This window comes from Cryptomeria japonica, chromosome 9 (genome assembly GCF_030272615.1).
Source record: "Cryptomeria japonica chromosome 9, Sugi_1.0, whole genome shotgun sequence".
Classification (NCBI taxonomy): domain Eukaryota; kingdom Viridiplantae; phylum Streptophyta; class Pinopsida; order Cupressales; family Cupressaceae; genus Cryptomeria; species Cryptomeria japonica.
The window spans coordinates 258,387,858-258,409,054 of NC_081413.1; the positions used below are offsets into that span (position 1 = coordinate 258,387,858).

General features: G+C 37.3%; 1 protein-coding gene across 5 annotated transcripts in view; it reads left to right on the forward strand.

The window, feature by feature from the left end:
* The window catches only part of LOC131034477 (tubulin gamma-2 chain), a 92,204-nt gene that overhangs the window by 53,125 nt on the left and 17,882 nt on the right, over positions 1–21,197 (forward strand). The window contains exons 3-4 of one of the 5 annotated variants that reach the window (XM_057965984.2): positions 12,012–12,212; positions 13,207–13,571. In XM_057965984.2, the coding sequence (XP_057821967.1) occupies positions 12,012–12,212; positions 13,207–13,272 (267 nt within the window). In that variant the 3' untranslated portion in view covers positions 13,273–13,571. Of the gene's footprint in view, positions 1–12,011; positions 12,928–13,206; positions 13,572–21,197 lie in introns of those variants that run through there. The other 4 variants (XM_057965986.1, XM_057965985.1, XR_009103800.2 and 1 more) reach the window with 4 other exon arrangements.

A 21,197-nucleotide genomic window follows, 5' to 3' on the forward strand; every position in this document is an offset into this window, starting at 1 on the left:
ATGAGGGAGGAATTCATTAATTCCTTTGAATTCCATGAGCATTAGAGTTTAGCGCCCTAATTCTTCCTAGGGTGGATTTTTGACTTTAGCTTGGAATTTTAAACTTTCCACACTCTCCATGGAATGTCCATTTTGGCGCCCTTCCTAGGTATAGGGTGCAAATTTCCACTGTGGAAGGAATTTTAACATTTCTTCTTTACCTGATGCCAAACTCCTTCACTTGGATGTCAAATTTTTTCATGTTGGTTTCCAGACTTGGATGATTTTTGAGCTTTCCACTTCAGGACTTGATGCCAACACTTAGCCATTTTTGACTCACTCTGTCTCCTTTCTAACTTTCCAGATTCAAAAATAGTCGTGAATATTCAATCTCCTTCGTTTGCCTGAATGGTCTTGTCAACAATAAACTTTCTGTTAGTGAACAGATTTTTTCTTTCTTTTAATTGAATTAATTCAAAGCTCTGTTACCCTCTTTGAATTACAAAAGTTCAACTAAACAGTTGGGTAAGTGTGACATACATCACTTCCCTCTGAATTTTAGATAGGTACAGCTCCCTCCATTAGTTATTCAGAGAATAATCTAACTAAATAAAACTGATATGCTTTTAACCTAAAAGCACGTAAGGCTGCCTACTTCATTCTTAGATGAGAGGCCGGTAATATGCAATATTTCAGAAAAAAAACTTTCTTCAAGATTCTTCACCACGAAAATCAGAAGTAATCAAAGCAAAGTTCAATAACACTGATTTCAGCACTTCATAAAAATAAACAAGAGAAACAAAGTCTCTTTTCAACCAAATATCTTTCTAAGCAACACAGAAAGAAGCTCTAGATTAATAATAGCATTCACCATCAGAAAGATAATCACAGACAATTTGACTGGATTAATATTTGCAAAGAAACATTACTCCATGGATTCAAACTCGTTGATTTAAAACCTCAAAATGCATATGATCTTTATATGTATATTCCATGCAACAAAGACATAAAGATACACACATAAGTTCCTTTCAATTTCAGATTCTGGAAAAACTGATCACTTCCTTCAGAAAAACAAAATTTTCTAATCTCTAAGTCTACTGTTCTAACCCCTTCTAAATCCTTTTCATCTAACTTATAGTAGTCTTTTTGAAGAACAGAGGAGGTCTCCCTGAAAACTCGACTTCCTCCGAAACAGTTATAAAACTAACAGAGTATTTAGGGGACATATGTCCCAAAGTAATTGCAAGGTTTTTGAAAAGCATTTAAAAATAAAAACAAAGTATAAGCATCAAATTATGCTTCATCTCTAGCGTCATCTCCTCTTCCACTTTTCCAGGCATCATGGGTGGTTGTAAGCTCCTAAATCATAGACTGACTCGGATTCTTCATGGCATTAGTTTTCGCTTTCGCAGCTTCGTTTTCCCACTTGTGTTTTACCATTTTCTCGACATGTTTAGGTAACTGATCATTGCCAATGAACGTCATGGATTCAATTCGGGCAATCTGTGTAATATCTTCAGAAGTAAAGTTTCCTTTGGCCCTTTCTCCATGTGCAATTTAAATGCCTTTATTGCGTCTGGTGTATTCAGCCCATAAAGTCCTAGTTGCCAATCATGATCCGGGTTAATGTTGTGCATTGTACACGCTCCCTGTCGCCGACAGGGTCCCCCTTCTTGTTTTGAGCTTTCCGTCGTTGCCCTGCTGAATTTCGCACAGAGTTTCTCGCGTCTCTTCGAGCGAGTCTGCGACTGATTCGTAAAGTGATTGATGTAAGAGTAATGAGCCAATGAATCTTCTCGGCTGGTCCAGCTCTCGGGCATGAACGCCAAGAGTTTTGTTCGAAGTTTTGAAAATCGCCTTGGGTAGGCGTAAGGTAGTAGGAATCGACAAAGCCCGCCAAGCAAGAGCAGTGCGCCTGAAGGTCGCACGAAGACCAAAGTCGCCGTTTTTTGCACAACTGCTGTGAAGCAGACTACACAAGGTTTGTCGCCGCGATGTTCATAAGATTTGAATAAGAGATGATTTTCGCCTGCTGATGATCGATCGAATTGCCTGGCCAAAATGCCTTAGAATTCTGAAGCCTCCTAAATCCAAATTTGTGGAATCCGACAAAAGGCTAGTCTAAGGTCCGACGTTTCGCGCAAGTTTTCAAAACTGCCTAAGGGGCAAATTTCAGACCCGGAGGCGCGAAGGGGTCAGAATTTCACTAAGTTAATTTTGCCAAAATCACCTAGGGGGTCGAATTTCGAACCCTGGGGCGAAAATTTCAAAGTCTGATGCTTCCCATTTGGTCTGAAAATAATGTAAAAGCCTTTAAGTGTTGCAAAAGATGGTTCCAGCTCCGAAATTTGAAAAAATGGCAAATGTAAGGAGCACGCTCATATAACGTTCAGGTCCGGAGTTCGCCAGATGTGCTTCCAACTCCGAAAGGCACTTGGGCATCCATTTTCGGACCCCAGGGCGAAAAGTGTAGATGCAAGATGTCGCAAGGGGTAGTTCAAAGTCCGAAAACCCTTAATACGCCCATTTTCGGACCTTGGAGTGAATTTTAAGAAGAGATAAAATGCGAAATGTTTCCAAAGACTCTTGAAGCCTCGAAAATCACTTAAGTTCCTATCTTCGGACCTTAGCGCGAAAATGAAAAACGGTGAAATCGCAACATCTCCAAAAGTACTCCCAACTCTGAAATTCGCCTTAGACTTATATTTTCGGACCCAGGGAATGAACGTGGAGAGAGTAAAAGGCATTTAATTTTTGCGAGGGACGCACTTGGTCTGAAATTCACCAAAAGTGCCCTCAGCTCCGAAAATCACTAAGCAGTTACATTTTCAGACCCTAGAAGGCATATGGAGAGTGGGCAAAGTATTTGAAAAGGGACGCACTTGGTCCGAAAATCGCGAAAGTGCCCCCAGCTCCGAAAATCACTAAGCGATTATATTTTGGGACCCTTTGGACCAAAATGAAGAACGCGAAATGTTTCCAAAGGCGTAAAAACTCCGAAAAGCACTTAGAGCTTGTTTTCGGACCCTAGCTCCAAAATGAGAGATAAAAGGAAATCGCGAAAGATGCTTCCAGCTTCGAAAATCGTTTAAAACCTTGAAGTCCTTCTTTTCAGACTTGGAAAGCGAAAATTAGAAAGATACAAGTGTTGCAACTTGCTAAGAAAATTGCGAATTCATTCAATCCTCCGACGCTCAGGTCCGAAGCTTTATTTCCAAAGGAGGGCGAATGCTCCGAAGATCGAAAACGACTTCAGGTCCGAAGTTCCGGGCAAGGCGTTAAACTCTTGAAGTCGCGAAAATCGCGAAGGATGGCATAGTTTAAAGGGTTGGCTAACACACTCAATCCTCCGAAGTCTTTTGTTCAAATCGCCAAAACCCTTCCTTGGGTAGTGAATGCATCTAGCGTAAACTGCGAATAGTGTTGGAAGTCCGAAGTTTTTCTTATAGGCGTCAAGCTCCGAAATTCCAGGAATCGCCAAAATCAACAACACCGAGACTCCAAGGTTTTGCAAAGCATGCGGAATAGGGCGCTCAGGTCTGAAGTTTTAAAAAATTACGAAGCGTGCTAAGTGCTCCGAAAATCTCCAGCTCGCCTAAGTCTTCATCACAGCATTCCAGGTTCACAATCAATGTCAGATTTGCCGGCATCTCCAACTCCAAAGAAAATGAAATACAAATATGACAAATATCAGAATGAGGTTGCACCTTCCCATGTTTCTTCTCCTTTGGATCGCATCAGAGACACGGAGATAGGGCACGTTGATATGGCAGAATTCGTCAACAGGGTAGAAGATCCACAGGATAATAACTTGCAGCGGCCGTTGGACAGCCATATCCATCATGCATCTTCCTTCCTTCCCAGTGGCAGCCCTAGAACCTGAGTTCGTTCTTGCATGCGCCCATCATTTTGACAAGGAATCAAGAGTCATCAAAAATGATGATGGTGAAGCTATAATTCGTCTCGATGCGGATACAATCGAGAAGGTTTTCAGAATACCTCCTGCACCTGTTTATATGGAAATCACCAAAGAAAGTGCAGCGGAATATTACGGGAAGAGGGAAAAAGATTGCAAGCGGCACATCAATAGGTGGATCCAAGAGCCACGACCTTCCTTCTCAAGGTGGGCAAAGTTGTACCGTTGTGATTTCAAATGGGAGATAGGAGACACCATCACTCTTCTCAGCAGGATGATGGGCCTTGAACATTCCAATGTCTTTGAACCATGGATGTATCAGTTCATTATGTTCATACGACAGTCACATCACATTTCATGGGGGGAAGTCATTAGCGATGCCTTGTGCGAACAACTTGCAGAAGTTCCTACCACCATGACCTTCTTCATGAATTCCTATTTGGTATATTTAGTAGCATCACTTAGACACTTTCCAGGTCTTTCTACCAAGGGTGATCGCTCACTTATACCAGTTTGGGAATATTATGACCAGTTGTCGTTGAAACCCAGCAGACTGCATTTCAGAAGGGTCCAAGATGCATTCTTCGGATATTTCATGTGTCAGTTTGACAGAAATCTCAGGAACAAGAGAGTATCAGATGAGGCATGGGTCAAGGTGTCTGAGTATGGGTGTTTGTTTCTGCAATTTCCCACCTTCACCTATATGAGGATAGGATGCTATGATGGTCAGCCATACATGCTCCCGCGATACCCAACCGATAAGATAATTCTTATGGAGTTGGGAAGACAAATCATGGTTGTTTACACTTTTCAGTCTGCTAAGCACAAGGTTGGAATGGGGATCTCTACCACAAACCCATTGAAAATTGGCCGATACTCCCTTGTCACATCTGTGAAGGCTAAGGCCATGGAGGCTGATTTGTAGGAAATCAAGCTCAAAAGGTTTAAACCTAGAGCTGATTTTGATTATAGAGGTATGAAGGAGAAAATCAAGAAATCCTTTGTGCATGTTCATCGCATTGAAGACATCTGGGTAGATCTTCGCATGGAAGCTGAAGTCCTCAAGATGGATTATTGCAGGCTCACTGTTGAGCAAATTGTTGATTTGAACTTGGTGGATATCCCACAAGGGATGATTGATGACGGGCATATACTTGATCCTAAATACACTTCACAGAGGGTTGAGGAAGCTCCACTTCCTTTGATCCAATGGTCACACAAGGAGAGCATCTCCATCCTTGACAGATTTCAGCCTATCTTGGCCAACACTAACTCATGGCTGAAAAGTAATGTCGTTAGACTTATCAAAATCAAGGTTGGTAAAGAATATTCTACGGGGCCTCTTGGACAGAAGTCTGAGATTCAAATTGACAACAAGGAGGGTGCTTCATCTTCGGGCACAAGGATCAAGTTGCGAGTCAGTCGTGCAGTAGTGCTTCCTCCTGAGGAGACGACAGTTTGTGGGAAAGAAAAATCACGATTCCATGTTCATGTGATCGATTTGGATAACCCAGAAGAGGGGCAGCAATCTGATGATGCTCCTAAGTCTCCAGTTTCAGACCCGCCTCATGAGATCATTCCTCCAGTTTCCATCGAGACGCCTCTTTCTCCTCCTGATTTGCTTGTGGATGAGTCTCCTCAGAATGTAATTCCCATTTCAGCATACGAGCCATCTCCTGATCATCAACAAGAAAGTGTGTTGAAATTTCCTGAAGATATTCCTACTTGCATCCAGTTATCAGAAATTGATACTTCCACTTCTGGTTTTGAAGAATTCATGAGGCGATCTTCATGCCCATTGGTAACCGAGCAAACCGTGGTCGCTGTCCAAACAGATATTCCTCCCAGGATGACCACGGTAATTCAAATAGAAACTGCTTCTCCTTTGCCTACGGCTGTGACTGGAGGGGAGTTGATGATTTTGCCTCCATGGCTTAGTTCTTTCACCCCGAAAAGGAAGAAGCTAGAGATCTCACCTGATGCCTTTGACTATTAGCAACTTAAACAGTCTAGATCTAAAGTTGCTAAGAAGGCCAAGACTATCTCCAGAGTAACGGTTGACAGTAACAAGATGAAAGTAGCTGAAATTGTGGAACCTATTGTAGATAAGCCACTTGATGAAATGTCAGCTGCTGATTATAAGGTTACGAGGATAGAGTTGGGCAAGCAAATGCATGAGGTCATTAAACATGATGCTCAGTTTTCTATTGCTTCATTGGTGCAAAGGTGTGATGATCTTCTAGCGAAGAAAGACAAGCTAGAAGAGGAAAACCGATAACTTATGGCAGCCATTCATAAAATCACAAAACCTGTTGCTGAAGGGAGTAACTCCATAGGTTTTTCTGGTTCCCAAGAATCGATTCGTGGAGTGGAAAGGGCTGCTCAGAAAGTACAAGCACTGGATTCCTGGGTTGATCAGCTTCATGATCAATGTGTACAAGTAATGAAAGACATTTTTCAAATAATGTCTAAGTTGGAAACTGTTGAGGAGAAACTAGATCAAACTTCTAATACTTTCAAAAAGAATTTGGAAAGTGTTGAAGAAAGTTTGACAATCTGGTGTACCATGCCCCAACAACAGCTGAGTATTTTGCAGGAGCATGCCATCATCTCTTCCAGGGTTATGTACTTGGAATTTGAAGAACTCTTGGAAAACAAGACCTTTGTTCTTAAATCCCTCATTGAGGAGATCGGTGATGCAAAAAGATTTTGGGACGAAGTTTACCGAGATATTGTCTCACATTGTGAAAGGGCCTCTTGCAACATAGTAAGTCAGGATGGAAAGTTGATTCTAGAAGAAGTTCTTGCTGATTTACAAATGAGGATTCATGATGAATGGAGGAGCAAACAATTCTCGGCAACTTCGATTCAAGCATTGATGAAACACCAAGCCTTTCTGCATGAAATCCAATCTATCCTGGATAAAAACAATTATGCGCTCCTCCGTTGTCACGACACTATTGTGAAGACTATGGTTGTTGCCAAGAACACCTATGAACCAAATCCCGAGGAACTACAAGCGAGCATCCGGAAATTTCAAGGATTTGTGTCTTCATAAAATGCAACTTAAGTGTTTTTCAACACTTAGTTGAATATTCCTTTTTTGTAATCTTTAGTTGTAATTTAGTTTTGACAAGTTACATGTAAAAGTATTTTTTGTAAAAAGCAAGTTACACATTACTTGCACTTTTGTAATTACATGTAAGGCAACTACAAGTTGTGTCCAATTAGGACTGTAGTTGGAATAAGTCTTAGTTAGTTGGAGTAACTCTTAGTTAGTTAATGAAGTCTCAGTTAGTTATTGAATGAGTCTTGGTGGTTGAGAGAATCTCTCAAGTTAGTTAGGATCCTCCCACCTTTTTCTCAAGGCTCCTCTTCTATAAATACTTGAGGGGTCTATTGTATTTGATATCTTTTGGAAAGCAAGCAAAAACTCTACCAAATTTACAGCAAGAAGTCTTTGAGCTTATGTATGTGGATTGAAAGTTTTTGAAGAATAATAAAGAAGGATTACTCAAGTTTTGAGTCTTTGAGCTACATGTTTGAGTTTGAATCTTTTATTTCTTCTATGCCAAGTGTTTCTAAAGGAGCTTAGTCCAATCTGATTTGAAGTCTTTGAGCTGCAAGTAGAGAAGATTAATTAAAATAGGAAACTCTCTTGAAGGAGCAGCAAGTCTTTGAGCTTGCGTCTATTCTTGAGGAAAAATTACTGTTTGATAAGAAATAGCAGCAAGTCTTTGAGCTTGCATTAGTTCTTGTCTTTGTGTTGAAAGAATAGATTATTCCAGTCTTTGAGCTGTTATCTTTTATTCATTGTAAAATTTAGTATAGCAAAGGGTGGATAGGACTTCCAATAGCCAAGTTTTTGAGCTTGATATTGCTGTCCCGTCCCGAAGGAAGTGACGGAAGTCTTTGCGCTTTCAGGAAACTTCATTTCCTTTCTCTTATTTCACTTGAAAGTGGTTACTGCTGTTATTCAATCGCTATCCTTTTCTGTGAAGAAAAAAGGATATTGTCTTTCTTTAAAAAAAAAGAAAGATTGCTGTCCCATCCTATTTTATTTTTCCAAGTTGTAGTTAAATAGGGGGAGCCTTCCCTTAATTAGGAGAGTTTTTACTCATGTGTTGTGGTTGAAACTACAATTTTGTATATTTCCCCAAGTGTACAAAATTTTCAACCAACAGTGTAAGCATAAACTTTTTTTCATCTTAGAAAGAGAAGCTCCCTTGTGTTAAGAGTGAATAATGTCTACTACCTAGTCATGGTCTTGTATCTTGTAATTTCCTAGTAAGAGGATATTTATCCATGTGTTAACTTAGGTCTTAGGTATCATTTATATAAGTTAGTTATAATGGGGTCATGTAACCCTTATCTACTTGTAGTTACCCAGTCATTTAATATTTGCACTAGGCATTTGATATTTATGTCATGTTAGTTGTTCATGATACATCACACATTGTCTTTTTAAGCAAGGCATCTCATCATATATTTCATATTCAATCAATCATTTCATGCATCCTTATGCAGGTTATCTTGCCATTCTCTCTTGTGGAAGTTGATCTGTTCTTGCAGATATTTTGAAGGTGCATCAAAACACTAAACTAATTCCTAGACTTTATGGGAACAAACATTAGTTTTTAAGAATATGCACAAGACAATCCTGCAGGTCAAATTAAAGAAAAGACCTATCTTTTTGTTCTTGAGTATGCATACAAGACCAAACAAATCTTCTAGACAAGATGACAGATTTTATGATTTATACCTAATCCTATGATAATCAACAAACACTCACACTTTCTCGTCAAACCAGAAACCATAAAGCATGAGTACAACAAAAGAATTGAATTGGATTGAAAACAAACACAATATATGATGAGTTAAATGTTGGAGTCACATACAAAGTTGCAAATGCGAAAATCAATAAAACTGCAAGGCAAAGCCTGCAATTATTATTACATTATATTCAAGTGACAAAGCACTTAGACAAAATCAGACAAATTACTTTGAACAACACTCTCGGCAACAAGTAAGCGCAAAATTAACATTCACTTCAATCTAAGTGCACAACACACAATAAATTTTTACAAAGATTGAGTCAATGGATAGCATATTTTAGATGGCAATGCAATATATTGAAGATAAATATAAAAAGTCTATTAATTAAAGTATTTGTCCAAAATAGATTGTTTTAAAAACAAGCAATATCTAAATACCTAAATGCTTAACAGAAATTGTCCAAAAATAAGAAATCTAGAAATATATTTCTTCAAATAAAAGTGGCTTGTGAAAGATGGTAGCAGCAAAAAATAGCTATTCTGAAACGTTGATTGACTTCTCTGATGATTGTCTTTACATATTTTCCATTTACCTGCGCACACCACTCTGAAGTCTTGAAATCTGATGTTTTACCATTTAAAAGTTTAAAACAAATCTAGGAAATGGATTGTGCTAAAAATTTACAAGCATTTTCTACACAAATGATCAAGCTACACTTTTTGTGTCTCAAGAACACAGACTATTGTCTTTACTTTATAAAAGAAATTGTCTTTTCTACCTGCAACAATGATGATCAGCTTTAGTAGCGTTAATTCTCTTTCTTCAAATTTGCTATTGAATTTCAGACGAAACTCAAAAGTTTGGGGGTCATATGTTGCTTTACATCTTTTTTAGGCAAAAAGTACACTTTTGACTTGGTATGCCATTTTCAACTTTTCATTTATGCATTTTTTCACTTTTGGGCACACCTTTGGTAGAGCATGCACTTTGGACCCTTTTTTAAATATCCTGTTTAATTTTTTTTAAACAGAATAGTTTATTCTGTAAATCAGATTTAATGCTCAGAATATAGTTTAGAATGACTAAATTAATTCCTTTGCAGTGGCTATTAATCTGTCCAAATTCTGCAGTGATTTATTTCTTAGTTAAACTCCTTTTCCTGTTTGTAAACTGCCTTATAATTGTCCTTAGAAAGTCAATATATGCTGCTAGTTGTAAGGATATTCTAATTCAAACTCAGATTTGCACAATGTTTTTTTCTTCCGCGACCCAGCCCAGCGTCCAACCTGCCATACCTTGGTCTTACTTTTTGTCAAGTTGGGGTCAAGGAGGGGTGAGCTGAGGCGAGACTAATCCTCCGGGGCCACACGGAACTCCGCAGGGGACCCACCCTGGGCAGATTTTCACGATGTTGATCCCCATATGAAATCACTTTTCGTCCTGCAATCCCAAACCTAGAGGGTTTTTGTCCTAGGGTTAACTGAACCGTAGTTCCGTGCCCCACAAGGAGTAATAATCAGATAATAAAAATGTATTTTTAATAATGTCCCTTCTCCTTGCTTGGTTTCTCTTAAATACTTTTTTCCTGCAATAGACATAATCGTTTGCATGCCCCTTCATATAATTAAAAAAAAACTTCATTCATAAATTAATTTTATCTATTTGTTAACCTTTGTTTGGGCATAGTTTAATACATTTTCCAATACATTGGGGTGTTGCGTTTCACTTGAAACACATTTTTTGTGGTATGTTGTACTGGCACACTCCTCGGCACTGGAGTGCCACTTTTTTCACTCAACTTATTGTTTGGCAGTCTAGTGTATTGACATGTATCAATGCAATGGGACACCAACTTCACTTAATTTTTGGTGATCTAGTGTATTGGTGCTCCCCAATACACTGGGATGCTAACTTTTCATGATTTAAGACAATTTTGGCTCTCCTCTTGCATCCAAGTTGTGTTCTTTGTCTAAGCTGATACATTGGAAAGTGTCCGACATTGTCTATACAATAAGACTGATTAGAATTCAGAAACACAACATCAATGAACATGGGTGACAATGATCCTGTAATGACTAATTAGACAAGAAATGGTTAGTGTTTGAACATGAAAAATGACTATATAAGTTTTTTTAACCTGTAGGTGTACAAAATATCATGAAAGTTCAAAGTTCAAAGAATATTAGTCTCTACATTTTTTGATTGTCCATATTAAGACCCGCTCACACTTATACTTGATGCTGATTTTTTTTTACTAACAATATGAAAATTAAAGAGAAAAAGTGCAAGAGATCAATTGTTTCATTCCTTTTAAACTCCCAATTTACTATCCATTAAATCAAGGTTATTCCCTTACCTCTTACACAATTTCAACAAGATTTAATCATTTAATTATAAAATGTAAGTAATTAAAATGAAAGAAGGATGTGACACTATTGCCACATTTCAAGGAACATGCATTTGCATTACATTTTTTTCCATTTCATCTTTTGGATTGCATAGAGCTTGATTACAAATCAGGTAAAATTATGATCTGGGATTACTGAGGCTATATAGATGATAGCAACAATGAATTTCATATTAAGCTCCAGGTCCTTTGGATGGGTTATTGTGTTTCAGAAGCAGAAGAGGCTGCGTGGCATAGCAACAGAGCTGCTGAAAGTTCTGTACAGGTTGTTTGTTTTGCGAAGGCGCATCTGTTAGATAATTTTTAGTTGGATATTAGTATTTATTGGGATATAAGCTAGCTCCTCTTGTTCTGTCGTATGGCATAAACTATATAGTTACTAGTATAACATGTATGCTTCATCACACATATCTGCAGAAAAATGCTACGGTGTTATTGTTGGGTTAATAGAATTTGAAGTTTTACTTGCATAGAATCAAAATCATAAAAGTAAAATAGGGGATTACATAAAAGTTTTGGAAGTTTATATTTAAGTTTATGTTTGTGTTTAAACCCTTCTGAAATTGTTTGGATTTTTTCTGTTTTACTTATATATTTTCTTGCTATCACTGTTTTGTGTGCCAAGCAATTTTTTTTCCCTTGACCTGGGTTGTTTGTCATTCTTTCCACATTTCTTGTTTCTTTAAGCCTAGGATGAGTATAAAGTCATGCTGAATATGTTCCCTCGACAATTCCAAGGGCACTCTTCTTCCCCTTGAGCACTCAGATTTGATCATACAATGTTTTTCAGTATCCCATAAGTTTTTCCCCTATTCACTATTCTTTTAAAAAATAACTTCATTTTACTTATGCAATCATAGTGAGGGTAAGTCTGCTATTCCTTGGCTTCTGATCAATCCTTGGTTCTGACAAACATTTTTTATTTTACAGGGAGATGATAGAAAAGTTGTGTTCTTTAATCAAGTAGATTATGAACACTACATTCCACGAGCTCTTTTGATAGATTTGGAGCCTAGAGTTATAAATGGCATTCAAAATAGTGACTACCGAAATTTTTACAATCATGAAAACATATATTTATCTGATCTTGAAGGAGGAGCAGGAAATAACTGGGCAAGCGGATATCACCAGGTTCATCACTCATTGAATGATTCCCTATTAAGTTGTATGTTGTGTTTTTATATTGTCATCCCAGAAGTTGTAATTGTTCTAATTGTAAGAAATTTACAAATTGTATCATCAGCTGTGTTTGTTTGTAGTCTAGTAATCTTCCATTGACTTGGATTCACTTATTAGTTATTAACAAAAGTTAAATATGTGAACCATAGGACGATGGCTATTATATCTCATGTCAATGACATAGGAGTCCTGTCATATAGGTCATACTGAAGGAATTACAAGGTATTTTATCATATGCATTACAAAGAGTAACGATGGAGTTATGAAGTATCGTAGATGTCATGGGCAGTTTAAACAACAATAAAGTTACGAAGCATCTAGTATTACAGGGAGTTGCAAATATTTTTGTCACAATGAAGGAGTTGCAAACATCCAACATTCTATAAGCAAAGGGATTGATTTATATAATATTTATAAAGGATTTAAGGAAAAAAGGCTTTAATCCTTAGACTCTCGAGTAACCTAGATGCCATGGAAGTTTTGAAATGGTTGTTTGTGGATATTTTGTGGAAGGACTATTTGTGGCCAAGTGCAGCACCCATACTCCTCTTGGATTGGACCTGAGATGATATATGTTTTCTAAGAAATTTTCTTGCCAGCTTATGTGCTGTTCTAACTTGTGTTAATCATTTTGATAAAATGAAGCTCCACTGTGTGGTTTAAGTTATTTTGTGTTGTCCAGCCTTTGATTCAATTAAATTCAATATAGATCTATCTTATAAATCTCAAATTCACTTCAAAGAAAAAAGAAACAAAGAAAATAATATCCTTTGACTTCAGCATTTGTGTTCTTTGTTCTTGATATTTTCAGGAACAATTTTGTTTAATCAGATTATAGCATTTATAGCAGCAAGCATTTTGGAACATTTTCTGTTAATAACAGACTTTTTACACTCTAGTTCAGAATATTTTCAGCTAAATTTTGGAATTTCCAATATGAGTGCAGAGTTATTCATTCCAGGTTCCTTTAAGGATACAGCAGCACTTGAATATGAATTCCAACTCCCACTGAAGTTTTGCTCTGCTTTCAAGCTACATATTTGTGTTGCGTGGATGCTTACCATTGAGAACCTCTGTTTTTATCTATGCCTCATTTTAAATAAGAATATGCTATGAACTTAGATCTACCAAAGCATTAGTTCCTATGTTCTCTAGGGATATGTCCCCTGGCCTAAATGCCTCTATCATTAATGGGGGACGTTTTGGGGATGCAGAGATGGGTAGAAAACTTCCCATCCCTATACCTCTTTTTTGAAAAAGTAGGAAATATCCCTGGGACATCCAAAACAAAACAGGGATGCTGTTAAAATAATATTAATATCTTCTATAATGGTCATCTTCTATTTTTAGTGGTCATTTAGCTTGTTAAGTTAGTTTTTTATTATGTAATTAGCTTTTAAGCTTTATTTAGCATTTAGCTTTTTAGTTAATTAGCTTTTAAAGCTTAATTTAGCTTTCACGCTTAATTTAGCTCTTTAATCTTTTACTTTAAATTATAGAACATCGTCTTGTAACCTCTATATATACGTGTGTATATCGTTCAATGTAATAATCCGATTATTGGATCATTCATTCAATTTATTTAGCATTTAGTTTTTAAGTTAATTAGCTTTTAAGCTTTATATAGCTTTTCAGCTTAATTTAGCTTTCACACTTAATTTAGCGTTTAGCTCTTTAATCTTTTACTTTAACGTTATGTTCTAATTATAGAACATCGTCTTGTAACCTTTATATATACGTATGTATATCGTTCAATGTAATAATCCGATTATTGAATCATTAATTCAATTTATTTAGCATTTAGCTTTCTAGTTAATTAGCTTTTAAGCTTTATTTAGCTTTTAAGCTTAATTTAGCTTTCACGCTTAATTTAGCGTTTACCTCTTTAATCTTTTACTTTAACGTTATGTTCTAATTATAGAACATCGTCTTGTAACCTCTATATATACGTGTGTATATCGTTCAATGTAATAATCCGATTATTGAATCATTCATTCAATTTATTTTTCAGATGCCTAGGGGATGTGATGCAAATTTTTCTCAGAACCTGTAAATAAACAATCTCTGCTCTGTATAACAGAAAAAATAAGCATAATAGGATAGAAATTAACAAAGATATTGGGCTGCATTACCCTTCAATACACATTTTTGTATTCATTCATTATTGTTGAATCTGAAAATTACATTCATCCAAAGACTAATCCTACATTACCAGCCATCCCATTTTATTCAGTAACCAAAAACCTAAACTTCCATCTATGTAGACTACAAAGCACCCTCAGTTAAAACTGGTTAAACTGGAAAATTAATCCCTGACTTCCCTCCTACGTGGACTCAATGCAAACAGCAAATAACTGAAAATCAGATCCTGTTTTAACTCCTAAATTGACTACTTAGACAGCAAGTAACTGGAAATCAGATCTTGTTTTAACTCCTAAATTGACTACTCAGCAAAAGCTAACTCCTACGTGGCTGTTATGCAACAGCAGTTAAGACATAGTTTGCATCATCCTCCCCATCTTTTAGAATTTCTGAACCTCCTGGTTCAGAATCATAGAATGGAGTTGTTTTACTATACTTAAGCAAATCAGTCTCCGTGATCCAAGTATTATATGAATTTGGGAGACCTTCCCACTTAACAAAGTAAAATTTTTAAGCTCTAGACCTAGTAGCCACCATTTTAGTATCCAACACTTGTTCAATCTGCTCTCTTTTCTTCTTCAGTATGTGTTTGGTACAGTCATTGCTTTCCTTGCTGCACTGTTCTTCTTCATTTTCCGGATCTTCATTTGTCCCTACGGAGAATGGGTGAACGTCGGCGACATTAAAAATAGGAATGATGTCTAAATCTTTAGGATGATCAAGCACATAAGCATTGTCATTTATCACCTTCTGGATTCTACAGGGACCAATTTTCTTGTTTCAGCTTTGTTATAGGCACCTTGAGGATATCTCTCTTTGCGCAAATGTGCCATGACCATTTCCCTTTCTTGGTAGACTTGCTGTCTTCTATGCATATCAGCAGTTGTTTTATAAAGCTCATTCATGGTCTTCAACTTGTGCCTATCCTATTGATGTATCTCTTGAATGTTTTCTACAAATTTGTAGCATCTTGGCTGATTTGTGGATTTGTGAGCAAATCTATCAAATCCACAATTCCTTTAGGGTTTGCACCATACACAACTTGAAATGCATACTTACCTGTAGATTCGTTAATGCTGGAGTTATAGGTGAATTCAGCTTGATTTAGAACCAAATTCCATTGTCTAGGATTGTCGAAGCTCTTTTTTGCTACTTCTGTTTGACAATCAGTTTGAGGGTGATATGCTGAACTATATTGCAATCTGTTGTCCAACTTCTTTCACATGGTTCTCCAAAAGTTGCTTAAGAACTTTGTGTCCCTATTACTGGTTATGGTTTCTGGAATACCATATAACCACACTATTTCCCTAAATAACAAGTGGGCTACTTGACTTGCATCATTGGTCTTTTTACAAGGTATGAAGTGGGACATTTTAGAAAAGTAGTCAACCACTACAAACATTGAATCCTCTCTGAGTTCATACCAGTCCCAAGACAAAATCAATGGAAATATCGGTCTAAGGTTCCTTTGGCATAGGTAGGGGCATATAGAGGCCAGTATTTTTTTGTCCTCCTTTGGCAATTTGGCACACCCTGCAAATAGTAACAAACCTATTCACATCCTTTTGCATTTTTGGCCAAAATAATTTCTCATTCACCAATTCAAAGGTCTTATCCATTCCAAAGTGTCCACCTAGTCCACTTGAGTGCATCCCCCTTACTAGTTTTCCTCTCCTTGATCCAAAGGGAACACAAAGCTAAGCTCCCTTAAATAAAAACCTAAGTTACGGGTTCGGGTTCGGGCTCGGGTTTGGATATGCAAACCTAGTTCGTGGGTTCGTGTAAAAAAAAAATTGCCCTTTGGGTTCATGGGTCAGGTTCGTCCGTACACACATATATATGTGTGTGTGTGTGTGTGTGTGTGTGTGTGTCTATATATATATATATATATATATATGTATGTATAGATATAAGTATATATATACATATTATATGCAAAAAATTAAAGAAATATTCAGAATTATAAAACTAAATACATTTAATAGTATGCTACTTCATCATTGATCAGTGCATCATGAAAATCCAAAGATAGAAGGGGTGCGTTTAGGGTTTTTGGATGCAAAAAAAGGTCAAAAATGTCTGTTTTTGTTATGTTTTGGTACTCAACGCCTTTGGATACGCTTAGGTTTGTACCTGGCGAACCCAAATGCTTGGGTACGTACCCAAGGCATACCCAGAGCAAACCCCCATGCGAACCCGAACCCGAACCCGAGTGAACCCTATTCGGGTGTGTGGACCAAAACAAGTGAACCCATCTGCTAACAAATAGTCTTCACAAGAATGCATGCACAATTGGTCTTGACTACTTAGAATTGCATAAGTTTGGATTTCCAAAATATGGATCTGCTGCATATTCATATTGCATTTCATTACATCCAACAAGTGTGTTGCTTATTACAACCAACAAATGATGCCTTCTACTTAGAGCATCAGCCACTACATTAGATTTGCCACTCCTGTGCTGCACAACAAAGGAATAAGCTTGCAAAAATGAGCCCAATTTGCATGTTTGTGGAATAGCCTGCTCTGAGAATAAATGTACTTCAAAACTTCATTATCAGTCATCAAAATGAATTCCTTATGTAGAGGATAATGCCTCCAATATTGTAATGCTTGAACAACAGCATAGAATTCTTTATCATAAGTAGTATACTTATTTTTGGCATCATTTAATTTCTCTACAGGTTTACCTTCTTGGCTCAACACTCCACCAATTGCTAATCTTGAAGTATCACACTCAATTGTAAAAAAATTCTCAACATCTGGTATGGCAAGAATCGGAGCCTCGGTATCTTTCTTTTGAGCTGCTCAAAACTCATGTCAAATGCATTGGTCTAACCAAAATTCTTTCCCCTTGTGCAATCCATAATAGGTGCACTAATTCCACTGAAATTCCCAATGAATCTCTTATAAAAATTCACCATTCCATGGAAGCTTCTCACCTTTGTGATAATTTGAGGCGTAGGCCACTCAAGAATGGCCTTAACTTTTTCTGGATCCAAGCTCATTCCATTAGCTGAAATGACACTACCCAAGAAGACCAGCTCATTTTTGCAAAATTCACTCTTTTCAGAGTTGATGAACAACCTTTCTGCTATTCAATTATTTGTTTCTGGATATTAGCATGGATTGTGGAAATCTGATAACACAGACCTTTCTGCTCTAAGTGTATCAAGCACCAACTTTAAATGTTCTACATGTTCTTCCATATTTTTACTATAGATCAATTTATCATCAAAATAGACTATAATAAATTTTCCAATGTATAGTCTAAATACTTGATTCATTGTCCTAATGAAGGTAACTGGGGCATTTGACAAACCAAAAGGCATCACTACCCACTCATACAACACATCCTTGGTTTTGAAGGCTGTCTTCCACTCACCCCCTTCGCTAATCCAAATCTGATAGTATCCACTTCTGAGGTCAATTTTGGAGAAGATTTTGGCACCCACTAGGCAATCTAACAAGTCATCCATTCTTGGCAATGGATATCGGTATTTCACAGTGATTTTGTTAATGGCTCTAGAATCCATACATAACCTCCACTTCCCCCTTTTCTTGGGTGAGAGTAAAGCACGTGTAGCACATGGGCTCATGCTTTCCCTTATAAATCCTTTTCGTAATAACTAAATAATCTGCCTTCTCATTTCCTCATTTTCTAGAGAAGTCAACCTGTAAGTAGCCTGATTTGAAGTCTAGCACCCGGAATAAGATCAATTTGGTGCGCAACGCCTCTGGAAGGAGGAAAGACAACTAGTAGATCTATTGGCATCAAATCTGGATATTGGCTCAATATTTCCTGCACTTCAACTGGGACAACTTGATCTGATTTCTCTTTCCCTCTAGGATATAGTAGGTAGCAAATCTCATTTTTAGACTCCTTGTGAAAATCTCTCCAACTCATTGTAGACAATGATAGCACTGCCATTCTGTCCTTCTTCTTTGAGTGGTTTCAGAATATGGAGTTTACCCCCATGTTGCAACTCATAGGTATTCTCGTTGCCATGGTGAACTACATGACTATCATACTGCCAGGGTCTTCCCAATAATAAATGGCAAGCATCCTTAGGTACAAGTTACAACATCACAAAACACCTTATCTTCATAAGGTCCAATATTAAAGGTAATCAAACAAGATTTATCAACCAGCACACTTTGATCTTGCTTTAACCAAGAGACCTTATATGGTTCAGACTTTGGAATACAAGTAAGATTTAATTTTTGCACCATTTCAGTACTTACTAAGTTATTTGTTGAACCACCATCAACGATTACTTTACATACCTCTCCTTGACACTTGCATCTATTTCAAAAAACATTTTTTCTTCTCCAATCCTTATCTGCAGATTGTTTCTTCTCGGCTGCTAGGGTCATTCAAATCATCAGAGTCTCTCCACATTCTGCTTCCAACTCCAACACTTGGATCTCTTCCTCTACCATCATAGCTCGGTTTGCAGCCCTAGGATTGAGTGGGCAGTTTTGAGCTTTATGAGATTCACTACATATGAAGCATCTTAAGGGCTTCCAATTCTCAAAAAATTGTCATCCTTGTCCCCTTCCTCTAAAACCAACTTTTCTGCAGAAGTCAGGCTTCACACTTTCTTCAAGTTCTTCCCCTTTGGTAGATTTGGAGGAACTCCCTTTTCCTTTATCAGGGTTACTTTCACTTCTTTTACTGGTCAACTTGTTTTTTTGTTGCAATTTCTCTTCTGCTTTTAAGGCATATCCATATGCCTGATCCACTGTAGGTAACTTGATTAATGTTAGCTCATCTTGCAGTGAAACCTTAATCCATTGAAATGCCTAACTGCAGCTTGTTCTTCATCCTCTTGAATATCAGTCCGGATTTGAAACCTCATAAATTGTTCGGTATAGGCTTGAACAGACTGTCTCTTTGTCTCAGATTCTGGAATTTTCTAAACAACTTTTGTTGGTAATCAGAAGGCAAGAATCGAGCTCGTAGGTGTTTCAACATCTTGTGCCACAATCTGATTTTGTCATTTCCCTGCCTCCTTCTAGAACTCTGTAAATTTTCCCACCATAAAGCAGCTTGTGACTTCAACTTGGATGTTGCAATTTTCACTCTCTTATGATCATCTTCCTCAATATTTTTTATCTCAAAATAACATTCCAACTCCTGGATCTAGTCTAAGAACAAATCTGGATTGAGCTCACCCTTAAATTCTGAAATATCAACTTTCACCTTGGAGCCTTGTTTGGTTATGGCTTCAATGAGCCTCTCCATGGGGTCTGCTGCCCTAGCTGCATTTTCTGGATGTTGTGGTTCCTCTTCAGAATCATCCAAACAGAGCCTGTCTTCAATAGCTTCTAATCTTCTGAGACAATTATTCTCATTATTCCTCCAGAGACCAGCATATATCTTGCCTCTCCTTCCCTAATGCATACAGATCCCCCTCTGGACCATCGAAGTTTTCTCTGATACCAAATTGATGCAGATTTTTCTCAGAACCTGCAATACACAATCTCTTCTCTATATAACAGAAGAAATAAGCATAAGAGGACAAAAATTAACAAAGATGTTGGGTTGCATTACCCTTCAATACACATTTTTGTATTCATTCATTATTGTTGAATCTAAAAATTACATTCATCCAAAGACTACTCCTACATTACCAACCATCCCATTTTATTCAGTAACCAAAACCCTAAATTCCCACATACTTAGACTGCAAAGCACCCTCAGTTAAAACTGATTAAACTGGAAAATTGATCCTTGACTTCCCTCCTACGTGGACTTAATGCAAACAACAAATAACTGAAAATCAGATCCTATTTTAACTCCTAAATTGAGTACTCAACAAAAGCTAACTCCTATGTGGCTGTTATGCAACAACAGTTAAGCCATAGTTTGCATCATGATGTAGGCAAGCTTGTCGTCCCTAAGATGGTCATGGGATATCCAAACTGTCTCAGGGATGGCTAGGAGGGCTGGCTAGTTGCTCCCTATGGCCTAGGCACTTTTAAAAAAGTAAACCTAAAATTTGATTTAAAAAAGGGTGGGTGTGCTATGAAGGTCTGTGTGGTTTTGAACATTGCCCTCAAACTACCACCAATTTATAAGTCTAACCAAGTAATAGATCAATGATTAATCATGACCACAAAATCTACAAAATACACATCTCCTGGTTTAGATCTCTGCATCTTCACAGTCAAAGTCACAGTATTATCTTATTTCATATGTTGGACAACTTGTTCGAAGGATTGCCATACACAAAGTTGGCATCCTATTGTCATTAAACCTATAATAGTTAACAATGTTCATGTTTTCATGCTAAACACAGAGACTAAAAGGCATGAGAACAACGTAAGACTGAAAAACCAACAAACGCTAGGTTACACAAGACAGATTGAAGTATCATCTCAACAGCAAGTAAGTGTACAATTATATCATTCCGTAAAAATCTGAGTGCATAAATCAGTTATTTATGGGGTTTTTACATTGCTGTGCATGCAATTTATATAATATAAATAAAAACATACTGAAAGTTGTTATGTTAAAAATTGTTTTATTGTACACAAATTAAGCCTAAAATACAAAATTGTCTTCAAATACACTGTCTAAACAGGAGAACTTCAAATATATCTTCCACAAATTACTGTCTCCCATAAATATCAATGGCTAAGAATAGTTGTGGCTAAAAGTAGCCAGTCCGGTTGTGGGCTCCTCCTAGTGATTTTGATGTAACACCTTTATATTGACAATGACAGATCCCAAGAGGAAACTTGAAACGCTAGGTATTGTCATAGGTGAAACCCTGACAGTTTGCCATT